The 22,696-nt window shown below is 35.0% G+C and overlaps 1 protein-coding gene across 3 annotated transcripts in view; it reads right to left on the bottom strand.

Annotated features, from left to right (window-relative positions):
* Positions 1–393: 393 nt before the first annotated feature.
* Positions 394–22,696, bottom strand: part of NGLY1 (N-glycanase 1) — a 56,874-nt gene continuing 34,571 nt past the window's right edge. Inside the window, exons 5-12 of one of the 3 annotated variants that reach the window (XM_014829830.3) lie at positions 19,918–20,140; positions 17,498–17,619; positions 16,387–16,532; positions 14,423–14,533; positions 13,001–13,165; positions 9,435–9,620; positions 2,070–2,247; positions 394–1,706 (exon numbers count right to left, since the gene is read on the bottom strand). In XM_014829830.3, coding sequence (XP_014685316.2) covers positions 1,531–1,706; positions 2,070–2,247; positions 9,435–9,620; positions 13,001–13,165; positions 14,423–14,533; positions 16,387–16,532; positions 17,498–17,619; positions 19,918–20,140 — 1,307 coding nt within the window. In that variant the 3' untranslated portion in view covers positions 394–1,530. The remainder of the gene's footprint in view (positions 1,707–2,069; positions 2,248–9,434; positions 9,621–13,000; positions 13,166–14,422; positions 14,534–16,386; positions 16,533–17,497; positions 17,620–19,917; positions 20,141–22,696) is intronic. The other 2 variants (XM_044754455.2, XM_044754456.2) reach the window with 2 other exon arrangements.

Raw genomic sequence — 22,696 nt, 5'->3', positions numbered from 1 at the left:
GTGAAACTAACTTTTCAACAGTTCAACTCTACAAAAACATGCGACATTTCAATTCTACTCATTTTTCTGCTTAAAGTAAAAAGTAGAATGTATCCTTTTCATGGATAAAGTGCATCCAGTTGAGTTCCCACATTTTTATTACCATCTTTATGAAACTTCTTGTAGATCTCCAGATTTTCTCATGAAGGTTAAGAGGGTTGGTCCACTTGATCATCAAAATACTCACTGTGCCAATACCATGTAGATCAAGACAGGTTAAGAGTCAAGTCTCTCCAATTTTATGTATTTGGCCTCTATATGATGCTATGATTAACTCAAGAGTCTGAGAATTCCAGAAAAATTTCTAATATTCAAGACATATTAATAACTTTAAACGCACAAACTACTTTTTTTGAAGTTTAACTTTTTAGCAAGTAAGTGATCCTCAACAGAGTTTGACTACAACTAAAGAGAGAACATAAGACCTGTGTTTCAAGATCTTAGTACATATTTTATAATGCATGTAAATGTTTTACTGAATTGCACAGGGTGAGAATCTCTGAGAATGTACTTTTCTTGTATGAAGAGTTGAAGACTCACTTTGCAGAACATCACAAAGGCATTTAGAAGACAGGGGCTGTGTCTTTTTCACCATTGCCTCCTTCACAGTGCTATCACAATGCCTCTGTACACAAACACTTAATAAATGTTCACTAAATTTAATTGGAGAGGTTATCACAGACATAAAAACTCTTAATATAGCATATCAATACTATATAATATATAGTTACAGTTTCAAAAACAAGAACAGATACTTTGTTCAATGAGGTAGATAAAAATACTCAAAAGTAAACTCAAAAATAAAGCATTTTCTCAAGTATCCACATATTATGGATTTATAATATATCTTTGAATTTATGTAGTGTTAAATGTTTTCGTAACTCTTGTCTATTCAAGCGGTTTTCAATGTTTAGGATACATAGTAAAGATTTTTATTTAGCCTAAGTAACCACTAAAAAGATATAAGGCAAAATAATTCGTTTTATTTCTTAAATGCCTACATATTTACAATCATAAAATTTTTCATGCATTATAACTTATAGATACTACACTTTCACATTTATTAAAAATTAAAAATCTTAGGAAATCTAATTCATTACTTATGAAGAAATTAATGGCTGATCAGAAAATGTCAAATGACTATTATTAGGTTAAGATTTTATCATAATCATGAATAGTACTTAATCAGGAATACCTTCATTTTACTTTTAAAACTATTACTTACAGTTCTTAGACAAAAATCACATATTGGGGCAATAAGACTTTACTCCAAATTATAGTCACATGTGGAAGGGAGCTTTTAATTTCAGGTTTCATTATGGTCCATAGTATAAAGATATACTGTCATGAGGGTTACATGATGGATAGCCAGCAAAAGAAATACTAGCAGAGGGCAGTCAACTACCAACTAAGCATGCACTGAATCAACAGACTACTTTAGAACATGGTAAGTTCTTGATTATCGCCAGCTTTCCCATAATGTTTTGGTTCTCAAAGGTCACTAAATTTTATAATTATCTCCAAACAATTATCTTCATGGTCATTTAAGCTTTGTCTAAACAGTTGGGTGTGTTGCCAAGCAAGAACACCATCTCCTCTGCTTAACTCTGCTTCCAAAATAACTTCACTGGCACCAGAAAAATCATGATAGGAGCGAAGAGTTTTATCTGTTGGAGAAAAAAAAATAAGACTTTGCTTTTGGTAACTTAAAGAACATAAAGAGCCAGTTTTGGAATTCATTTTATATACCTGACTTATAAGTAAAAATCAACTCTTAAAAAACAAACACAAATTATTCTTTATGAAGGAAATGTGTCCTTTGAAACAAAAAAATGATTTTTCTCCTTCCATTTGTGTTTCACAATTAAAAACATAAGCCCTTCTATTACAATGAGGTTACACAGGTTTTAATTTTCAAAAATTTTTTTAATGCAATAGAATGAATAACTCAGAACCACATCTCAAATAAATACTATTCTTCAGAGTATTAAATACACACTTCATGATGGATTCTCCAGTCAAATGCTTACCGCCTGTGAGTTCTACGTGTGCTGTATCAGATCGCAATTTCCACTGCACTGTTCCAGTCTGAAAGGTGTGACTACTTGTTCTAATGGAAATGCCATCTACTTTGAGGCCAACTGACCCACACTCAAACTTCCAGGAAATATAAGCGTAAGATGATCCTTCCTTTCGGGCTAAATACACCTATAGAGTAGGAGGGGAAAAAGGACTTGTCAGAAATAACAAAATGGTATAGAAAACATATAGTCCAAGTCTTATTGTCACAGAGTACTATGTACAAATGAGTATTAAAAATCTAATTTTTCCCTACTGAGAAGATTTTTACTGCTAATGTTTTTTCATTTTATTAGCCAATTTTTCCTACAGTAACTTTTGCTCTGGAAGAAAGATATTATTTGAATACAGGTGTCTCAGTTAAGTACAGCCCTAAAGGGCTGCATGCTAACCTAATTTTGGTAAATCATACTCTCTTTTAAATTAGTAAGTCTAGTTATTTAAAGTGAACTTTATGATGAATCCTGCCAAAAATGAAAAATCCTTTTAAATGCAATTATTCCTTAATTTATCTTCTTTTGTAAGTCTGGATTTTCACATAAGCTTTCGTACAATGAGATGGGCCAAATATCCTAAATCGAGAAAATACCTCAGTCAATACTAAGTAATGGCTTAAAAGGTAATTCTATGCTTGACTATCTAAACAGTACGCTCCCCATTCCTTCTTCATCAATGCCCCTTACCACTTTAAATGTATACTATTTAAGGCATCAAGCTGGCTGCTTACAGCTCATCTCCTCTCACAGTTTCATACACTCTTCAAGATGCTGAGTGAAAACTGACATCTAGTCTTGGTCTTTCACAGATAACTCCATTCACCTAGGCTCAAACCCCTAAGAATCTGATTCTTAAACCATTTATCCCTCAAGTCCAAACTCCCACAGTTACCCAGGCGTTTCTTTGAAATAACCCCTTTCTTCATTTATACCACACTTACCACTATAGTCATAACTTTATGCTCATCTTTCTGCAACTGCCTAATTAATGTTTTCAAAATCCCACTTCCTTCATGTTACGTATCTAGTCTAGAATGTAGAGCAGGTAACTGGCTCTTGCATTAATTAAATCCAAACTCAGCTTTCACGGTCGTCCAGAATTTCATCCCACTGTGAACCGCCAATACTCCCTTACCCCAATGTAACATCAAGTGTACTTGTATGATCTAATTTCACCAAATCATAAGCTCTCTGAGGCACATGTTCTGGATTCATAGGAGGGTTTAATAAATAGTATTTAAGAATTAAAAATCTACATACACATACATATTCTTTTAGAAACATCTCATCTACTTCTCAGTGGCAAACAGTTGAAGTACCGTACAAAACACACCTGCCATGGAAATGTTCTATTCCATGTACTAGTCTAGTGTTTAGTCATCAAGTAAAAAACTCAATCACTGCTGGCATTCTGTTGATATTCTGTTCTACTTGGCAACCTATAGTTATTTTTCTTCCAGGTTAAATATGTCAGTTAATTTAATTTGAAAGTTTTTAGAACCAGTACGGTGGAGATTATAAAACAACTAAACAATCACTCTCGAAGGAAAATGATTTGAATTCCTTAGACTAGATATCTATAATCAACTATTGTTGTCTGGATGACAAACCCAGATATATGGGACTGTTGACTGCTCCAGTCAAGTTCAGGGTAAGCTCACTATAACATCCTCTGATGCTCACGTGCTCCCACCACATGCTCCTCTTATAGCTGTTTGTAAGGAGAACCTGGGGCTCAGGATTGCACCAATGTTCCCCGGGAGTCATTACTTTCACATATCCTAAACTACTAGCCATGTAGGGATTATCTGGAAAAGATGAGCCAAACAGAGGGGTTACTGGAAGAAAGGGGGTTGGAAGAACTAAAGGACTGGGGAAAAGTAATCTTAAGACAGAAATAAATACACTCAAATTTATGTTGCTGTACATACTTCTATGTCTTGTGTATTTTCAGAGCTCAGGAGTTTCAAATGTCCCTGCAAAAGTGTGGGTATAAAATATGATAGACTAAAGTCAGGTTAACTTCAAATTTCTAGCTTACCCCAAGAATTGCCTTAATTATACCATGGGTCTGGAACAGAACATGGTTTTAACTATCACAGAAGATTTGTAATAGCTGTCGAACCCATCTGAGAGAACTGCTTGTCCTTAAGACACATTTTTCATTCCTAAAGACATCAGCTTTTAAGAGTCTAAAAAGTTAAAGGATAAGATGGAATTCATCATTGAATTCTTAAATGCTTAAAATAAACATTCAAACATATTGTGAGGGCCAGCCTGGTGGTGCAGCGGTTAAGTTTGCACGTTCCGCTTCTCAGTGGCCCGGGGTTCGCCGGTTCGGATCCCAGGTGTGGACACGGCACTGCTTGGCAAAAGCCATGCTGTGTTAGGCGTCCCACATATAACGTAGAGGACGATGGGCATGGATGTTAGCTCATGGTCAGTCTTGCTCAGAAAAAGAGGAGGATTGGCAGTAGTTAGCTCAGGGCTAATCATCTTCTTCTTCATCAAACAAAAATAAATAAAATAAAGTGGATTTCTTCTAGACATCAAATATTTAAAAAAAAACATATTGTGAGCAAATAAAAGGTCTCTTAGGCTAAAGAAACAATATATGGAAATAAAACAGACCCTATTTATATTGAAAATTCATGTCATCCTTTCCACGTAATGTATTCTGACTGTACTATTTTAACCAACTTACTTTAACTCAGCATTTTTAAAGGTGGTAGGAAGTTACCAAGAATATGTATACTCACTTTGGTAATTTGAAATGTACCAAAACAATAGGATTTATATAAACCTCCAATTGTGGTCCTGCCTATGTGTAATACCAACAGAACCAGTAATTATAATTTATTCAAGTGGAAAAAAATACTTTATAACCTCTCAAATATTCAATTGTTTGGTCTAGATGAAAAGAAAAAAGTAGTTTTATAACTGTTGATTGTTCCTAACTTCTTGAGTTATCTTAGACAAATTTTTGCCTGTTGGCTTTTTTAATTCATAGGTGTAATTTATTTTGTTCAGTCCTACATGCTTGGTTTTGCAATTTGTGAGACTACTAAGAGATGAGTATTGCTACCCTACTTTAGCACTAGTGATAGTAAAATCAGAAGTCATGGAGTTTTTTTCTATAGACTGAAATCTATACACCACACCCTCCCCGTCATGACCCACCCTTACCTTCTTTGGGCATCTCTAAGGACACACAGGCATACCACAATCCATGGGTGGGAACAAGACCAGTGTCTATGGCTTAAGGTCTAAGTTATATCATTCACAATGCACACACTGAAACTTGTCTTTTGGGTTGTGGCTGTAACCACTATTTTCAAGACTGAGAACAATTAGCGTATCAGCTTCTTCGTGTACACAGTCTAGAAAAGATCTTCACTTAAAGATTTTCTGATTACTACATGCCAGGCTGGTCCGCCCATTGCTGTGGTTTCTTAGAAGTTCAATTTGTACTGCACTGTTTGAAGTCATTCTTTAGTATGTTCTTAAAATTATTCTTCCGCTTAGACTGCTAAGATTAACTCTAATTGAGTTCACCATACAGCAGATACCTTGCAGTCAGGCATTCCTACAGGTATCCAGCAGAGTAGTTGCATTTCAAGAGATTTTAATTCAATGCTGGTAAACTGGTATTGCTCATGAATCTTATTTTTGGTTATTCCCTTTTATCACTGAGATCAAACATGAATCATTGTCAGTTCCCAGTGAATTTAAATCTTTCTATACTATGCTGCTGATTTATTCCATTTGCAGCCTCTGGAATTACTCCGGATCATAGTGTGATCTTGTCCTTCCCTTGCCTAACTCCTTCATGGTTTCCTATTACATATTTGCAAGGTAATGCAAGTCCCTGGGACCTGACAACTGTTTACCTTTCTAACTTCCCACTATTATCCTCCACAACATTCCCTACTACTTACTCTTCCCTGAATATATCCGATGTTTCTCATCTCAGAGCTTTTGTACATGCTATTTCTCATGCCCCAGAACACCCTCCCCTTTCACATCCTGTCTCCACACTGTGAAACTCTCCCTCTGCCTCCTCCTCCAAAAGCCTGCTCCGATATTACTACTTCTGCAAGGCCGCCTCTGACTCAAGAAGGGACAGTGGCTCTTCCCTCTGTCTTCTCTCCCGTAGTATCCTTTACAGACCCATATTCTTCTAGCACTTACCTCATTAAATAGTTGGGCCACATGTCTTTCTCCTATATTGGTCTATGCTCACCTTCACTTACCATTACATCCTAAGTACAAAGCACAATGTCTGACAATGTGCATGTTTACTGAATGACTTAAATGATTCAATTCTTGACATAATGCCATGCACCAAAAAGTGCTAAAATGACTCCAGTGCCAAAGAGAATGATGAAACTACTCAAAAATAAAAAAATATTTAAGAACATCCAAGGGACACAGTCTGAACGAAGGCAGAGTATCCACGGTGCTCTACACAGCCCTAGGGGAGTGGAGAATTCATGTCATATACACTCACTCATTCTTTCTTATATTCACCAATCTTTACTAAACATTTATTATGTATCAGGCACTAAGCTAGATAAATGAATACTGACAGTACAAAAGTGGGTAGAAAAAGACAAGGTCTCAGCCAGGGAACGTTTACAATGTAGTAGGAGAGAGACAATCTATTCTCACACACAGTTGTTGAATAAATGTCACAAAGGAGAGGTAAACGGTGCAGAGTCGATAAAGGGGGAAATGGATCCAGTTAACTAGCACTGGAGGGAGTGAGGCTTAAGCCAAGCTCTATGGATAAGTTAATCTAACAAACAAGACAGTAAACGAGGTTGTGTGCAGAGGGTAGAAAGGCAGTGCAGCTGCAATGTAGAGAGGAAGGGAGTAGCATGGTGCAAGACAAGGCCAGGGAGGGTGGCAAGGCCCAGACTTGGAAGAGATTTGAACTGTTTCTTATCCTAAGAGCACTTGGTAATGATTGGGGTTTTGAAAACGTTTTCCTGGCTATAGCACGGAGAACATCTTTGAAGGGACCAGGGCAGGCACAGGGAGACTACTTAGGAAGCTATTAATATCACTTTTGTCAAAGTGTTATCACTTGCCTCCTAAAAAACATCCTGGTCTTCTTGATTTAGCTTTTCATATTCCTTTCCATCCAGACATCACTGGATAATGTATTTGCTAAGTAGTAAAACTTAGTGAGTCTCGGTGCTCCTGGGAGGCTACCCCTCCGAGAGGGTGAAGAATCTGTTCTAACGATCTGACAGCAGGCTGTATGTGATCTGTCACGATTCCAGGTGTGAGGGGAAATAGGCTTCTACTATCTAGAAACTCGGGACATGCTAGTACTAACAGAACTAAAAATACTGATTTAGGTGGAAAACTCAAGTTTTAATGGTAATACATTATTTCTGAGTTATTAGTCTCTACAAGTGTAGTTAAGATTCTAGTGTTTTTCTTCATTTGGTACTAAATATTGTAACTGGAAATAGATTCATTCAACTTTTAAAAACCAGTGCCCTTCGTAAAAGTATATTAAGGTATACACTTTACTTGAGTAGGGGCCTGATTTTATTTAATGGCTTTCACATCTCATTTACATTATTTAAATCTTTGTCATACAATAGACCCTCTCTGGCCACAATGTTCTATTTAGAGGTCTCAAAACATGCCATGTACTCCATGCTTTTTCCCTGCTGTTCCCTTGCCTTATAAACACCTACTCACCCTTCAGCGTCAGCTCAAATGTCGCCTGCTCGGTGGAGCTTTGCCCAACTCCCACAGCCAGAGCTAATTACTCCCTCCTTGGTGTTTCCATAGCAATGTGTTTATATCCTTATTATAGCACTCTGCATTGTGGTTAAGATGGCTGCTTATGCTCCAGTTTCCCCTGTTAGACTGGGAGGGCAGAAACCGTGTCTTCATTTTTTAATCCATATAGCTGAGAACAATGCCTGGCACAACAGGCACTCAGTAAATGTTTGCTGATGAACAAACGAGTGACTCAGACAAAGAAGAAACGTGCCCTAGAGTAGACCTGTTTTTCAGCACACCACATCTTCGCAGCACATCATTATTTTCTCTGTCATTACTTTCTCCATTAACACTGCTAGTTAGGAAGAAAGGCATGTTTTTCTTCTTCAGTTTAGCAAGTAAAGACTAGACCTTGGATGAAAAACATGTCTGTCTTATCCTGCTTTCTGTTCAGAGGAATTTTTAGGCTAAGGACAGACTTTCAGAAAAAGTTCATCCTTTCTCATCAACTATCTAATCAATTATAGATACACACATCTTAAATTATTTTTAATGCCCTTCTTTAACTAAAGAAAATTCCTAAATCTACAATTTTAATAATCCTCTAAGTTATTCTTGGTTTAATACAAAAAGATCACCAAGATACAAGCCAAGGTAAGTTCAGAACAAAAACTAACGATTGGGAAAAAAAATAAAGCAGAGGTCATATCTCTATAAGTCTTTTGTACTCTGATGCCTAGTACAGTGATAAGGCTATAGAAGATGCTCATAAACACTAGCAGCTGTTCATCTGTGACTCAGTATTTAATCTATCCTATATATTTCACAAGTGAACAATTTCTCTTCCCACTCAACCATCTTGGCAAGTTAACTTTAAAAGCTCCCTAGAAGTTCACTGACTCCTATGAAAATCTATCAATAATACGGTTAGATCTGTTGAGGTCATGTGACCAGCTCTGAGTTTATTTTTGGTGTGTGTCTAAGGGGTATGGCAGTTTAAAAGCAAAGGCTCTTGCTTGTTACAGGTAACATGTAATAACAATGTGTAAGCTGGTACAAGTGAACTACTATAGTCCTAGAATCCATTTCCTTCTTTATTTTTTAGGACACAGAAGAAATAATTAGTATCACTGCTCAATCATCTACATTCTTTTGAAATGAAAGCATGTTAGATGGTTAGCTCTTGGGATTTTGGACTAAAGCTGTTATACTCCCTAACAGCCTTGCATTTAGTAGTCAATTAATACATATCTTGTGAAGGAATTAAATAACAACATATTTTATACATTCAGGCAAAAACTAGTCACATGGGTTGGTCATACACTTGACTACTGTTCCCCCAAAAGAATTAAATTCAGCCTCTTTGATGAAACTGGATACTTCCTTGAAATAAACGTGAATTTGTAATGGACTTTTGATTAAACATTGGGAGCAAGATTTTCTTGCATAGCTTTAAGGATTACTGAAAGCAGTTTTGATCTACCAGTGTTCACATTATGCACAACTGAAAAATGAAGCCAATCCATATTTGCTTAAACAACAACAAAGGTTTTAAAGTTTCATGTGTTAAGTTACCATGTTCCAGTCTGTTTCAACTTTTCTGAATATGGATTCCATTTTCCACACACCACTCTCCCATCCAGAAATGGTTTGATTATTATTTGAAACTCGGACATATTGATCTTTCACAATATTATAACAAAGGTGGAGCTCTTTAGAAATCTTCTCATTTTCAGAAGGGATGAATACGTTTTCTTTTCTCTTAAAAAGAAAGCAGAATTAGTTTTTCAAGGGAAAAAATATATAAATACAAAGAGGAACTGTTAAGTTTAGTGGTAAGACATTCTTTCAACTTGAAAATGAAAAATTGGTGCTACTGGAAAATTCAAAAAATATTTTATATGTTAAATATGATCAGAATGATGCTAATATAGCATGAAACATTATTAGACAGAAAACAAGAAGTATGAACTATGGCTCTGACTAAAATTTCTGTGATTTTGTGTTCAACCTGAATTCATTTATTTTTCTTTATTTCCACTACCCGCACCATCTCCTAATTGGACTACTGCAACTGTCTCCCAAAGCTGACTCCTGCTTTAACTCTTACCTCTCCTATCCATGCTCCAGATAGTAATGGAAGTGATTCTTTAAAAATGTAAACTGGAATACATCACTTTCCTGTTTAACTCACTCCATTGACTTCCCACTATACTTAAGCTCTAAACCTTTACCAAGGCTAACAGGGCTCTATACGGCCTATCCGCTGCCTACTTCTCCAATGTTTATTAAACATTGGGTACTAGATATTAAACAATGTAAAAACTTATAATGTATAAGACTCAATATGCAGAATGCAAAACATCTTAGAGACAGAAAGAGAAAAATATTTATAAATGTATAAACAAGAAGATAATTCCCTAGTAGAATCTGTCATTACTGCCAAAAAGGTAAGAACAGAGTTTATTATTTTTAGAAATTTATTTTATAGTTATGAATCAGTATACTACACTTCAAAAAAGTATGTAACAGTACTTCTCAATTCTTTTCTTCTCTTTTTTTATCAAAGATATTTCAGAGCACTGACATAAACCAAATGGAGTTAAAATTTTAAAGTAGCATTATCTACTATTTTACAAAAGATAACTAATTACCAAAGGGAAAAGAAAAAATATATGCTACTGAACATATCATGTATGCAACTGAACAATCTAGAATAACATTCATATTTCATAAAATCTTTTTAATCTAAGATTAAGATAAAACTTTTCTTTCTGGAATGATACCACCAATGTTACCTTCTTTTTCCAACTGTTTTTAAGGTACAGTTTGGTGATTTTTTAGGACTGACATTTTTCAATTTAATTTTAAAACAAACATGTATTTCTAAAGAGAAAAATGATTTTTTTTTAAGTCCATGGCCCTAATGTGGTCTCCAGTAATTGAGAAATTTAAAAAATCTTCACAAGGGAAAACAATTTGGGCATATGACCCAATTCATATTTTTAAAGTTTAATCAATTTATATGCCATGCAAGAGGAAGCACATATATCCATATAAAGAAGAAGAAATGAAGACCTAAATAATATCCATGTTTTAAATTGAACACAGCTGTGAATTAAATTAGCTCTTTAAAATTGGCTTCATTTAGATTTATACTTGTAACTTGCACTGCATCAGCAGTGATTTGAATTATTTGTTGAATTTAGATCTCGTAACTCTATAGCTGAACCAACACTTCCAACTGCCTGCTAAAGATGATGAGATAAGTTAAAAAGCAAACATAAAGTTTACTGGGAATAATTCACTGCTTTTGGACATATTCCTTTATTAGAGAAATGAGTTACAACAACAGGAAATTTAGAAAAAGTAGATATAAAACTTTAGTTTGGAACTGTGTGATATCGATACTGTGCTGGATTATTTTCCTTTCAAGCATTTTTTATTACGTATCTTCTTAGACATTTATATCAAATACTTTCTAGTGAGTCAACTGTAAACTCCCGAGGGGCGAGGGACAGTTTACTTTACTTTCTTTTTTTGTTTGTTTTTTTTTAAAGATTTTATTTTTCCTTTTTCTCCCCAGTGCTCCCCGGTACATAGCTGTATATTTTTAGTGGTGGGTCCTTCTAGTTGTGGCATGTGGAATGCCACCTCAGCACGGCCTGATGAGTGGTGCTATGTCTGTGGCCCAGGATCCGAACCGGCGAAACCCTGGGCCGCTTAAGTAGAGCGCACAAACTCGGCCAGAGGGCCAGCCCCATTATTCTACTTTCTTAACGTCCATTACAGAGCACATTGCTTTTCACCTAGCCCCTAACTACAAAAATTATATTTCCAGTGTTCATTATTTAATTTTGGGAGGTTAATCAAAAGAAAATATCTTAAAATAAGTTTGACAATAGTAATCACACCAACAACAATTTCTAGCCAATACCAGATGTATGCAAGAATATAACAAGAAATAAATACCATCAGCTGAATTACCCAGATTCTATTATTTTTCCCACTGTACTTTATAAAGGTTCAATATGGAAAAACAAAAAACGAAAAAAGGTACAACTGGGCTCTTTTAAATGCATTAAAATGTTATTTTGAAAGACATGAAGAGGCACGTCACAAAAGAGGATACCCAAAAGTTTAAAGAACAGGCATTCAACTTCATTAGTCATCACCAAAATGCCAATTAAAATCATAGTGTACTACTACTATCTACCATCAGAACTGCTAAAATGAAACAGAGAGATAATACCAACTGTAGGCAAAAATGTGAAAACATCTCATACACTGTTGGTGAAAGTGTAAACTGGCCCAACCACTTTGGAAAATTGGCAGTATCTACTAAAGCTGAACATACTCATACTGTATCACCTAGCAATTCACTTCTAGGAATATACTTATCTGAAAGGCATCAACACATTCATCGAAAACACGTATATGAATGTGCACAGCAGCACAGTTTTTAACAGCCAAAATCTAGAAACAACTCAAATACCCATCAATAGTGACACTAATAAATTGCAGTATATTCACTCAACGGTATATTATACAGCAATGAAAATAAACATACCATAAACATGCAGCAACAAGTATGAATCTCACTTTCAAAAAGGTTGAGAGGAAGAAACCATTTACAAAAGAGTATAATTATGAGATTCCATTTACATAAAGCACAATAACAGGCAAAACTAATCTATGATGTTAAAACTAGGATAATGGTTACTCTTAGGGGAGGAAGGCAGTGACTGGAAGGGAACTCATGGTTATTTCTGAGGTTCTGGTAGTCTATTTCTTATTCTGGTTGGTGGCTACATGGGTGCTCAATCTGTAAAAAATTTGTCAAGCCATACACTTACAATTTGTGCATTTTTCTGTATGTACTTCAGTAAAAGTTATACTGCGCTAAAAATTTAGATAAGGTAAAAAATAGAAAAATCCCATTTTAATGTCCTTTGTTAACTCTTGTATGTGACTATACTATGTCAATCAACCATTGGTTCTCTTCAAATGTCTACATTTTTAAATAATTACTCTGAAAAGTTAATTGAAAGGTCACGGCCAATGCATTTTTCTGTAAGTAAAGAGCACAGTACAGGAAGCAGGAAAGTGAGAAGATGATGATGCTATAATGCATTAAATACCTCTAGACCCATTTCACCTCGGGCTACTCTCCAAGCCACTGACCCAGATATTCTTCCACCAAATTCTCCAGGTTTAGGGGTTTTGGGAGATATAAATTCAACAAGCTCCACAATTATCCTCTGGAGAAGTTCTTTTCTTCTGTTTTCTGACAAAGATATTTGCCTCTGTAATTCATATTTTTAAAAAAGTCATTAAGAATAGGGGAATGTAGAAGTCCATCTCTAAGTAAGAATAAAAGTAAAACATTTGTATTTTAAGGGGATCTTGAAAGACGTAACCGACCTTTTTCATACATATAATTACTTGGAAAATAAACAGGACATTGGAAACTTAGAATAATTTAACAAATTTTATGTTAAGAAATCATTCAACAGCCATACCCAACTATCCATGACCTTTACTGTCCTAGATTTAAAATGGAGGTAGCAACTTCTGTTTCTGGTTATGATAGACTAGCTTGTGTCAGACCAACTGTCCTGATGAAAAAAGCAGGGGAAAATACACACACACATACAAACACCTGTTTGAATGCAACAGAAAGCTACCAAGGTAGCCAGAGCTGAAGCAGGTAAGATCCAAGAAAAGAAATGAACTGAGGTAAACCAAACATACTGCACCTCTTCTCCCTTCCAGGTATTTGCCAATTATTAAGTGGCATGAGGAAGAGAGGCTGAGAAGCCAAGTAGGAAATGGATGTCAAAGTGCTGACAGACAAAGTAGAATTTTTAGCAGAATCACAGTGGTGTGGTGTAAATAACCTGGAGTTCAGAGCCACCCAAGGTGAGGGGCTCTAGTAAATACTCCAGGTTTTCAGCTTGCTCAGGATCTCTGAAGGGCCACAGGTTAGAAGTAAGGTGAAATTCCAGAGACTGAAACCTCACCTTGAATCTCAATCACTGTCTGGATTAAGGGGATACATCCTATTCTAATCACTTGCCAGAAGCAAAATTAGTTGTCCATTTTTTAAATTACGAAAAACAAAGCAACGCCCCCTACAGTAAAAAATTTCAATACTACCAAAGGGGTATAAAATAAAAACTGATTCTTCCCTCTTGGACCTCCAGTTCCTCTTGTCAGAAGTAGTCATCGTTAACAATTTCCTGTGCATTGTTTTAGAAATTTTCAGGCTTAGACAAGTGTGTGTAATTATAGTCAACAGACAATTACTTTGATAAATAAGATAACATACTTTTTATGTCAAGTATTACATATATTGAAATTTCATTTACCTGAACTTTGGGACGTGACAATGAGTCCTTAAAATTTTCAATGAACAAAAAGACATTTAACATATTAAGATATTTTTTGCTTGCAAAATAATGCTACTATTTTAAGAATTTCAATGGGTTAAAAATTGGCTATTCTTGATTAAATAAAAAATTTAAATGTCCTGTTAAAAATAACAAATGCCCATCACAAACCTGCTTATTAAGTCCATTAATAGTTTCTCGAAGTAATTCTTCTTTAATCTCAGTTCTTCTGGAGATTACCTCTTCATGTTTACAAGAATATCGCCAAGTGACATCAACCACCTCAAATTATAGAATACAAATATTTAACAAGATTACAACCATCAACCTTAATTTGCTAACTAGAATGTACGTAATTCTTAAGTAGTATTTTTAAAATGCTATCCTTTAAAATTTTAAAAACTGTGGGGAAAAATCAAAGAGAATATGCTTTTTATTCATTTTCAAACAGGTATAGTTCCAAGAAAGACTGTGATAAGATGATGAATTTTCAGAACATTTAGCTTTTTATTTATTTTTTTAATTTTAATTAATTAATTTATTTAAAGATTTCAGTTTTTTCCTTTTTCTCCCCAAAGCCCCCCGGTACATAGTTGTATACTCTTCGTTGTGGGTCCTTCTAGTTGTGGCATGTGGGACGCTGCCTCAGCGTGGTTTGATGAGCAGTGCCATGTCCGCGCCCAGGATTCGAACCAACGAAACACTGGGCCGCCGGCAGCAGAGTGCGCGAACTTAACCACTCGGCCACGGGGCCAGCCCTACGTTTAGCTTTTTAAAACTCATCTACAAGACTGATTTCACAAAATTCAACAAATAACAACTCTTTTGATTTTCATTATATTAAATTTATATTATAGATCTGATTTTTGACAAAGGTGCAAAGACAATTCAATGGAGAAAGGATAATCTTTTCAATAAATGGTGCTAGAACAATTCATAATTGTCCATTGCAATATGATGAACTTCAATCCACACCTTGGACTATCTACAAAAACTCACTCGAAATGGATCACAGATCCAAATGTAAAACAAAGAGTATAAAACTTCTAAAAGAAAATCATTGTGGCTTGGGCTTGGCAAAAATTTCTTAGGTACAGCATCAAAAAGAACGATCTGTAAAAGAACAAATTGATAAACTGGACTTCATCAATTTCTCCTCTTCAAGTCACAGGGAGAATGAAAAGATAGGCCATAGACAGGGAGAAAATCTTTGTAAAGTATATATTCAATAAAGAACCCTCAAAACTCAACAGTAAGAAAATGAGCAACCCAACTGAAAAAAAAAAGGCAAAGACCTATGGATAACAAACGAACACATAAAACGACGCTCAGCATTATTTGTCATTAGGGAAATGCAAATGAAAACCACAATGAGATACCACTACACATAGATTTATTGAAAGGGCTAAAATTTAAAACTCAGATCATACTACGCATTGAAAAGGATATGGAGAAACTGGGAACTCTTATACACTGCTGGTGAGAATGTAAAATAGTTTAGCAGTTCCTTAAAAAGTTAAATATACACCTGCCATATGATCCTGTCATTCCACTTTCAGGTATTTATCAAAGAAAAGAGAAATCGTATACCCATATCCATTTAAAGACTTGTGCCTGAATGTTCATAGCAGCTTTACTTGAAACAGTAAAAAACTGGAAAGTACCCAGATGTCCATCAACAGGTAAATGGATAAACAAACTATGATACATCCATACAGTGGAATATTACTCAGAAAAAAAAGAATAAACTACTCATACATGAAAACAATGGATGAATCTCAAAATAATTATGCTAAGTAAAAGAAACCAGACCCCCCCAAATTAAAGAATACACATTATATGATTCCATTTATGTAAAACTCCAGAAATACAGATTAATCTATTGTCACAGAAAGCAGATCCGTGGTTGCCTGGAGAGGAGCAAGAAGGTGGGATGACAAGGGGACGTGAGGAAACTTCCAGGGATAGTGGAGCAGAGATGACTTCATAGGTGTATACAAATGACAAAATTTATTAAATTGTACACTTTAAATACATACTGCTTATTGCATGTCGATTATGCCTTCAAGAGCTGTCAAAAAAGGGGAAAAATTATACATTATCCTTAGAAAAATTTTTTTCTTCTTATGTCCTACCTCATCTTTAGAAAATGCTATGACATAGGAAAGCTTCTTGCCCCACCCTATTTCATAAAGGAGTGGTTTGTCACAGACATCTTCACAGGCATCACAGTGCAGCCACCGCTGCTGAGAAGGAGAAAAGACTTCTGTCCAGACATGGTCTACTCAAAGGAGAGACAAGAAAGCAACAGAAAAAAAGAAAAGTTAAGTTTATAAAACCAGAATGACTTCCAATAACTATATACAAACTCCTAAGAATCACATAATAATTTATTGTATTTTAAATTTTAGTTAATAAGATTGAGCATTTTGTGGCATACAGTACTCTACAACACTTGTTTTAATTTCTCTCTTTGAAATCTTAAAAATGTTTTTGGTCTAGCTCCTTTATAATGCAGTCAGTTTTAGGCTTAACTAAAAATTATGTGAGCTATAACTCTAAGAAAGGTAAACATACTGAACAACAGCATCAAAACCAGGGCTTAGGTTGCTAATGTGAAGGAGTTAATGCCACTTTTGAAACTGCAGTCTCTCTCAACTTTCAAGACCCAGAAGCAGCAAGAGGTCTAACAATTGATGTTCTATATTTGATTGTAAGGCAATAATTTATAAGTGAAGGTTTTATTTCATTCTTAAAAAACAACAAAAACATGAGTAAAAATCTAAGAACAAGGAAAACAACTTTTTAACCTGGAAACAACATGAGTCATTTCTAAATAGGCACAATATAAATTTCGTGACTTTTATGACATATTTTCTATGTTGAGATTTAAAATTATTAAATCTTTCATACTAATCCATACAAAAATGAACATTTCTACAGCACATTATTACACATGTTCTTATATATACAGAAACAGCATTACTAAAAATGTCATGGTTAAATGATTAACAAAAGAATATTTATAGTACAAAGTAACAGGCAAAATGCTAGGTGTACTACAAAAATCTTGTGATCCCCACAAAAAATCTGTAAGGTTGGTATTACTGTTATTTTACAGATGGCAAATGGAAGCACAGACTGACAAGGCCAGAAAGTAACAGAAAATGACAAGGCCCAGACTGTAAACCCAAATCCTGACCTCGGCAAAGCCTCACTACGCCCTGCTCCCACTGAGTTCTGTACCTGTGTAATCCCAAATATAGCGGGCTTCGAACCCTAAGGCTCGGCAGCACAGTGTAAAACAATTGGCCCACTCGCCACACCGTCCACATCTTGTTTCCAAAAGCTTCTCGGGGTTATTATACCTGGTTTAAAATAACAACCAAAACGCTTTGATTCATTATCAAGATCAAAAGAATTTTAAGGAATTTATATCACCTCTGTGCTAAAAAATGCTATTTCTTAATCTCATATTCTTAAATAGCCTAGAATATATGAGGCATTGTGTTAGAATCTTGGGTGAAAAATGATTAAAGCAGTACAGTCTTCAAGGAGTTTACAGTCCTAAGAGAGATAAGGAATTAACACAAATAACTTTACTACATGGCAGAACTGATACAAACCGCACGACAGGTCAGATTGAGTGTTAGGGGAGAGCGGTTGGGGAGGAGAGCTTGTGTTAGAAGTGGGCCTGGAAGGACAGACAGGATTGGACAGGCAGAGATTCTGTAGGAAATCTGCTTTAAGCATTAATATTACTCTAACAAGTGGTATAATTAGCTCATTGTATTTAAAAGGTAAACAACTTAAATTACTCAATAAAGATTTTAAAGCTTAGTTGAACTCAGCTTGACTTAAAATTCTATTTTTCTTCCCAATGGTCATTTTGATTGAAATTTTATTCTTCTGAACTACTTAAAGGTGCTTGTTACTTTGGAAGTTTTTTGAAAGATGTTTGCAACAATCTTCTGAAAACTTATTCCAATTATAAAATCATCATAAAACTGAAGAACACCAAATCTTGCATATCGTGCTGCGAAGGATTTGAGACGCTAAACTAAGCAGGAAAAGTGTCCCAGCTGAGCAGAAATGTGGGCCATGAGCTTGGGAAGGAAACAGCTACATGAATGAACTGGCTCTGCAATGGCATGTTTGTCCTAAGCAGATGCTCTTGCTTAAGCTAAGTTAAATGAATTTGTAACTCAGGTAATTAAATGATTGAAAAAACTTGTAAATTTATATTAAGAAGTAGTAACACCAGAATTAGAGCATCCTATGCCTCCACCTTCTATATACTACTTGTGCCAAGTTGAACAACCAACTTAGCCTCTAATGAAGTGTTCATCATCTCAACCCTACACAGAGAACAGCTAACAGTAAAATAAGCGATTAGAAAGGAAAAGATTAACACTTTGCAAAAAATATCGTTAGCCTATACCCCTCTGCATTATCAGTTACATCCAACTGCTTAGAAAGAGTTTATAAAGGAGAGGGATTTAACTTTATATTTCTTATCTTCAAATCTTTGCAAAATGCCTGTACAAATGTATAGTGAATAAAGAGATAACTTGCACTAATTTTAGATAATTATTGGATATTGGATATGTTTATCCTATATTCTGTATATCATAGGACTGATTTTTAGTTAGGACAGAGCTGAGTCCCTAAGCTCCAAAAATTAGGTATTTCAAAAACTTGGTATCTTTTCTTGCCTGATGGTACAACCAAACTTTACAAGTATCGCCAATTAAGAAAACCTAACATGAGGCTTGTAAATTAAAAGATGGAAAAAGTCAATCAAAAATTTCAAATTTATTTAGTTTAAAATTTAGAGATACGAGGGTAGGTCAGGTTGAGTGGAGGAGGCACCTAATTAAAACAAACTTCTATTGTTATAAAAAGAAATATGATGGTACTATACTATACTTCTATCTTTCATATTACCATCTGATGATTAAGTACAGCATTGTATTTACTATCACAATTATAAGTATTATTATTAATGTTGTTAGTATTATTTTTCTTTGCTATCAAGTATTATTATAAAGTTAAAAACTTAAAATTCAGGGGCTGGCTCCGTGGCCGAGTGGTTGGGTTCGCGCACTCTGCTGCAGGCAGCCCAGTGTTTCGTTGGTTCGAGTCCTGGGCGCGGACATGGCACTGCTCATCGGACCACGCTGAGGCAGCGTCCCACATGCCACACCTAGAGGAACCCACAGCGAAGAATATACAACTATGTACCGGGGGGCTTTGGGGAGAAAAAGGAAATAATAAAATCTTAAAAAAAAAACTTAAAATTCACGTATAAAAAGAACACTACAAGATTTCCAGCGTTCAGTGTGCTAGTGCTACACTCAATTTATATTCTAAAGCAAGAGTTAACTTTTCCTATAAAAAGACAGTAAATATTTTAGACTTTGCAGGTCATATGGTCTCTGTCACCAGTATTCAACTCTGCCATTGTAATGTGGAAACATTTATAGACCATAAGTAAATGAATCAGCATGGATGTGTTCCATAAAACTATTTACAAAAATAGTTTGCCAACCCACGTCCTAGAGGAATGTATTTCTAATAATTAGAATGAAGATAAAAAGTTTAATAAAAATTCTAACCAGTCCTTTAAGAGATTACTCTGACTCTATTATCCAGTGGATACCCACCTTGGGAATCGATTGCTGAGCTGGCATGCATCACAGTAATGATCTTCTACTCTGTTCGCACCCCACTTCAGCTCATCATCATTGGGGGATAATGATTCACCTCTAGACCTAGTCTGGCCACCACATTTGCTGCAGAAAATGTCATTCACCCATTGAAAAAATTCTTCCTTAAACCAGTGTAAAAGCTCCAGCAAAAGAAAATCCTCTTCACTTACATTAGTACCTGAGAAGTTCAAAGAGAATCAAGTAAGATCTAAAGCTGACAAAAACTAAAAATATCCATACATATTTTATTCTCAAATATGGAGCTGAAATATGTGAAAATATTAGATGATCTAAAAGGTTTTCACAAATATGATGCAAGAAAGAACTGTCAGTATACTGTGAACAAGCTGAAGTATGATGACAACACACTACACGTGGAGGACAGCAGGCTGTTTACCACTTTGCACCCTCTAACTGACATGACGCATTAACAAGTGAGCTGAACACAATCAGCTCTCAGGGAACCATGGTCAGTTTGGAATTGATCCCGAAACACACGGGAGGTAAGAAAATAAGTCTGATTTTGAAAAACATTTTAAAATACTATATTAAATTATCAAGCACATATACAAGTAAATATGAAACAATCACACACAGAAATTACAGAATTCCAGACACTTAAAAAATCATCCTATTAGCTTTCCTATCAGTGCTTCAACTATACAATATAATCCATCCATGGATACTTACCACAAAAGACATAAAAACATGACCATGTCTACATTGTATGTAACAACCCCAGCAAGTAAGCATGATATATAATGTTATGTCCATTTTATCAAATAAAAAGATCTCTCCTGACCATATTCAAGACTGTGGTATCTCTGGAAAGAAGGAAAGAAGGAAAAATAATCTAGGAGAAATATATAGGGGACTCTCATCTCTATCTTGAATGTTTATTATTAAAAAGTGATAATACAACATATATATGAAGGAAATATATGGCTTAATGTTAAGATCTAATGAAGTTTGATTCTGGTCACAGGGTTTGATATATTATACTCTACTCTTGTATTTATGTTTGATATATTTCAAAATAAAAAACTATAGAAGAAAAAAACTACAGAGAATATAAAAAGGCCAGAAACATATTATGTTCCTGGATGGGAAAACTCAATAGTCTAACGTTAATTCTCCACAAATTAATCTGTAATTTAATGCAATCCCAATTAAAATTACAAAATAATCTTTATAAGATTTGATAACCTAACTGCAAAATTCACGTGAAAAGAGAAAATGCACAAAACAGTCAACATAACTTTGAATAAAAACCATGAAATAAATTCGTTTACTACATATCAAAACACATTACAGAATTCTAATAATTAAAATATTGTGATATTGGTGAAGAATAGACAAATCAATGAAACAAAAGAAAGAGTCCTGAAAGACAGATTTCTAACTGATACACAGTACTTAATGAAGTTAGCCTTTCAAAGTAGTTCTAAGAGGATGGACTGTTCAATAAATGACATTGGGACAAGTAGCCATCAAACTATCAGATCCCTACTCTACTCTATTCATTCAAATTTATGTATGTAAGAAATATTATATAGAGAGAGGGAACACCATGAAAGTAACAGAAGTTACAAAAGAATGTTTATGACTTTGGGGTAGGGAAGGACTTCTTAAGCAAGACACAAATTGTAAAATCAATAATGGAAAAAATTAAATTTTCTTAAAATTTAATACTCTTATTAAAATGTCTAACTTTTGAATTTCAAAAGGTACACTAAATGAAATTAAACAAAGAATACTGGGAGAACAAAAATGAAATAGGAAAAGAAAAGTATCCAGAATTTATATCCTAAAAAGTATCCTAAAAAGAAAAAGTATCCAGAATATATAAAGAACTTCTACAAATCAGTCAGAATATAAACAAACCCATTAGAAAAATTCATAAAGTCCATAGAAGTAGTTCAATAATATCATGCAGCAGAAACAAATACGCTCAGACACTTCTGGTATAAAGTGGAAGACAATTTGTTTGGCGGCAGGATCCATTACAGCATAAAAGCATCACACAACCTTGACACTTGTATATCTGTCCCAGGGAAACATCTGTGCATGCATACCAGGAGTCATGCTTTACAAGAATCTTCACTGCAGCAGCATGTAGAACAGAGAAAAATGGTAAACAATCCCAATGTCCTTCATTAGGGAACCGTATAAATAGTTGTCTATGTATACTATACAGCACTATGGAGAGTTAAGATTGCTAAGACATATTAATAAATGAAAACCACCAGAGCTGACGATATATGGGATGCTAAATTTTCTGTAAACCCACACAACTTAAACTATTTATTTTTATAGATAACTATTTATGGGTGTAAATACAGAGGAGAAGATATGAAAAGGAACACATCACACAATACAAGTTGTTACCTAAGAAGCCAGCCCTGATGGCCTAGTGGTAAAGGTTCAACACTCTGACCACTTCGGCAGCCTGGGTTTGGTTCCCAGGTGCAGAACCAACCACACCACTCATCTGTCAGTAGCCATGCTGTGGCAGTGGCTCACATAGAAGAACTAGAAGGGCTTACAACTAGAACATACAATTAGGTACTGGGGCTCTGGGGAGGAGAAAAAAAAGGAGGAAGACTGACAACAGACATTACTCAGGGTGAATCTTTCCCCACAAAAAAAAAAAAAAAATTAAAACTTACCTGTTGAGGGAGGGCAGGAGAAATATTTGGGTGCTCTTTAAAAAAAAAAAGACAACACAAAGAAG

Source organism: Equus asinus, chromosome 21, assembly GCF_041296235.1.
Source record: "Equus asinus isolate D_3611 breed Donkey chromosome 21, EquAss-T2T_v2, whole genome shotgun sequence".
In the NCBI taxonomy this organism is placed as follows: Eukaryota; Metazoa; Chordata; class Mammalia; order Perissodactyla; family Equidae; genus Equus; species Equus asinus.
Note: the sequence above shows the minus strand (reverse complement) of the source record. Positions and strands in the feature narration are given on the sequence as shown.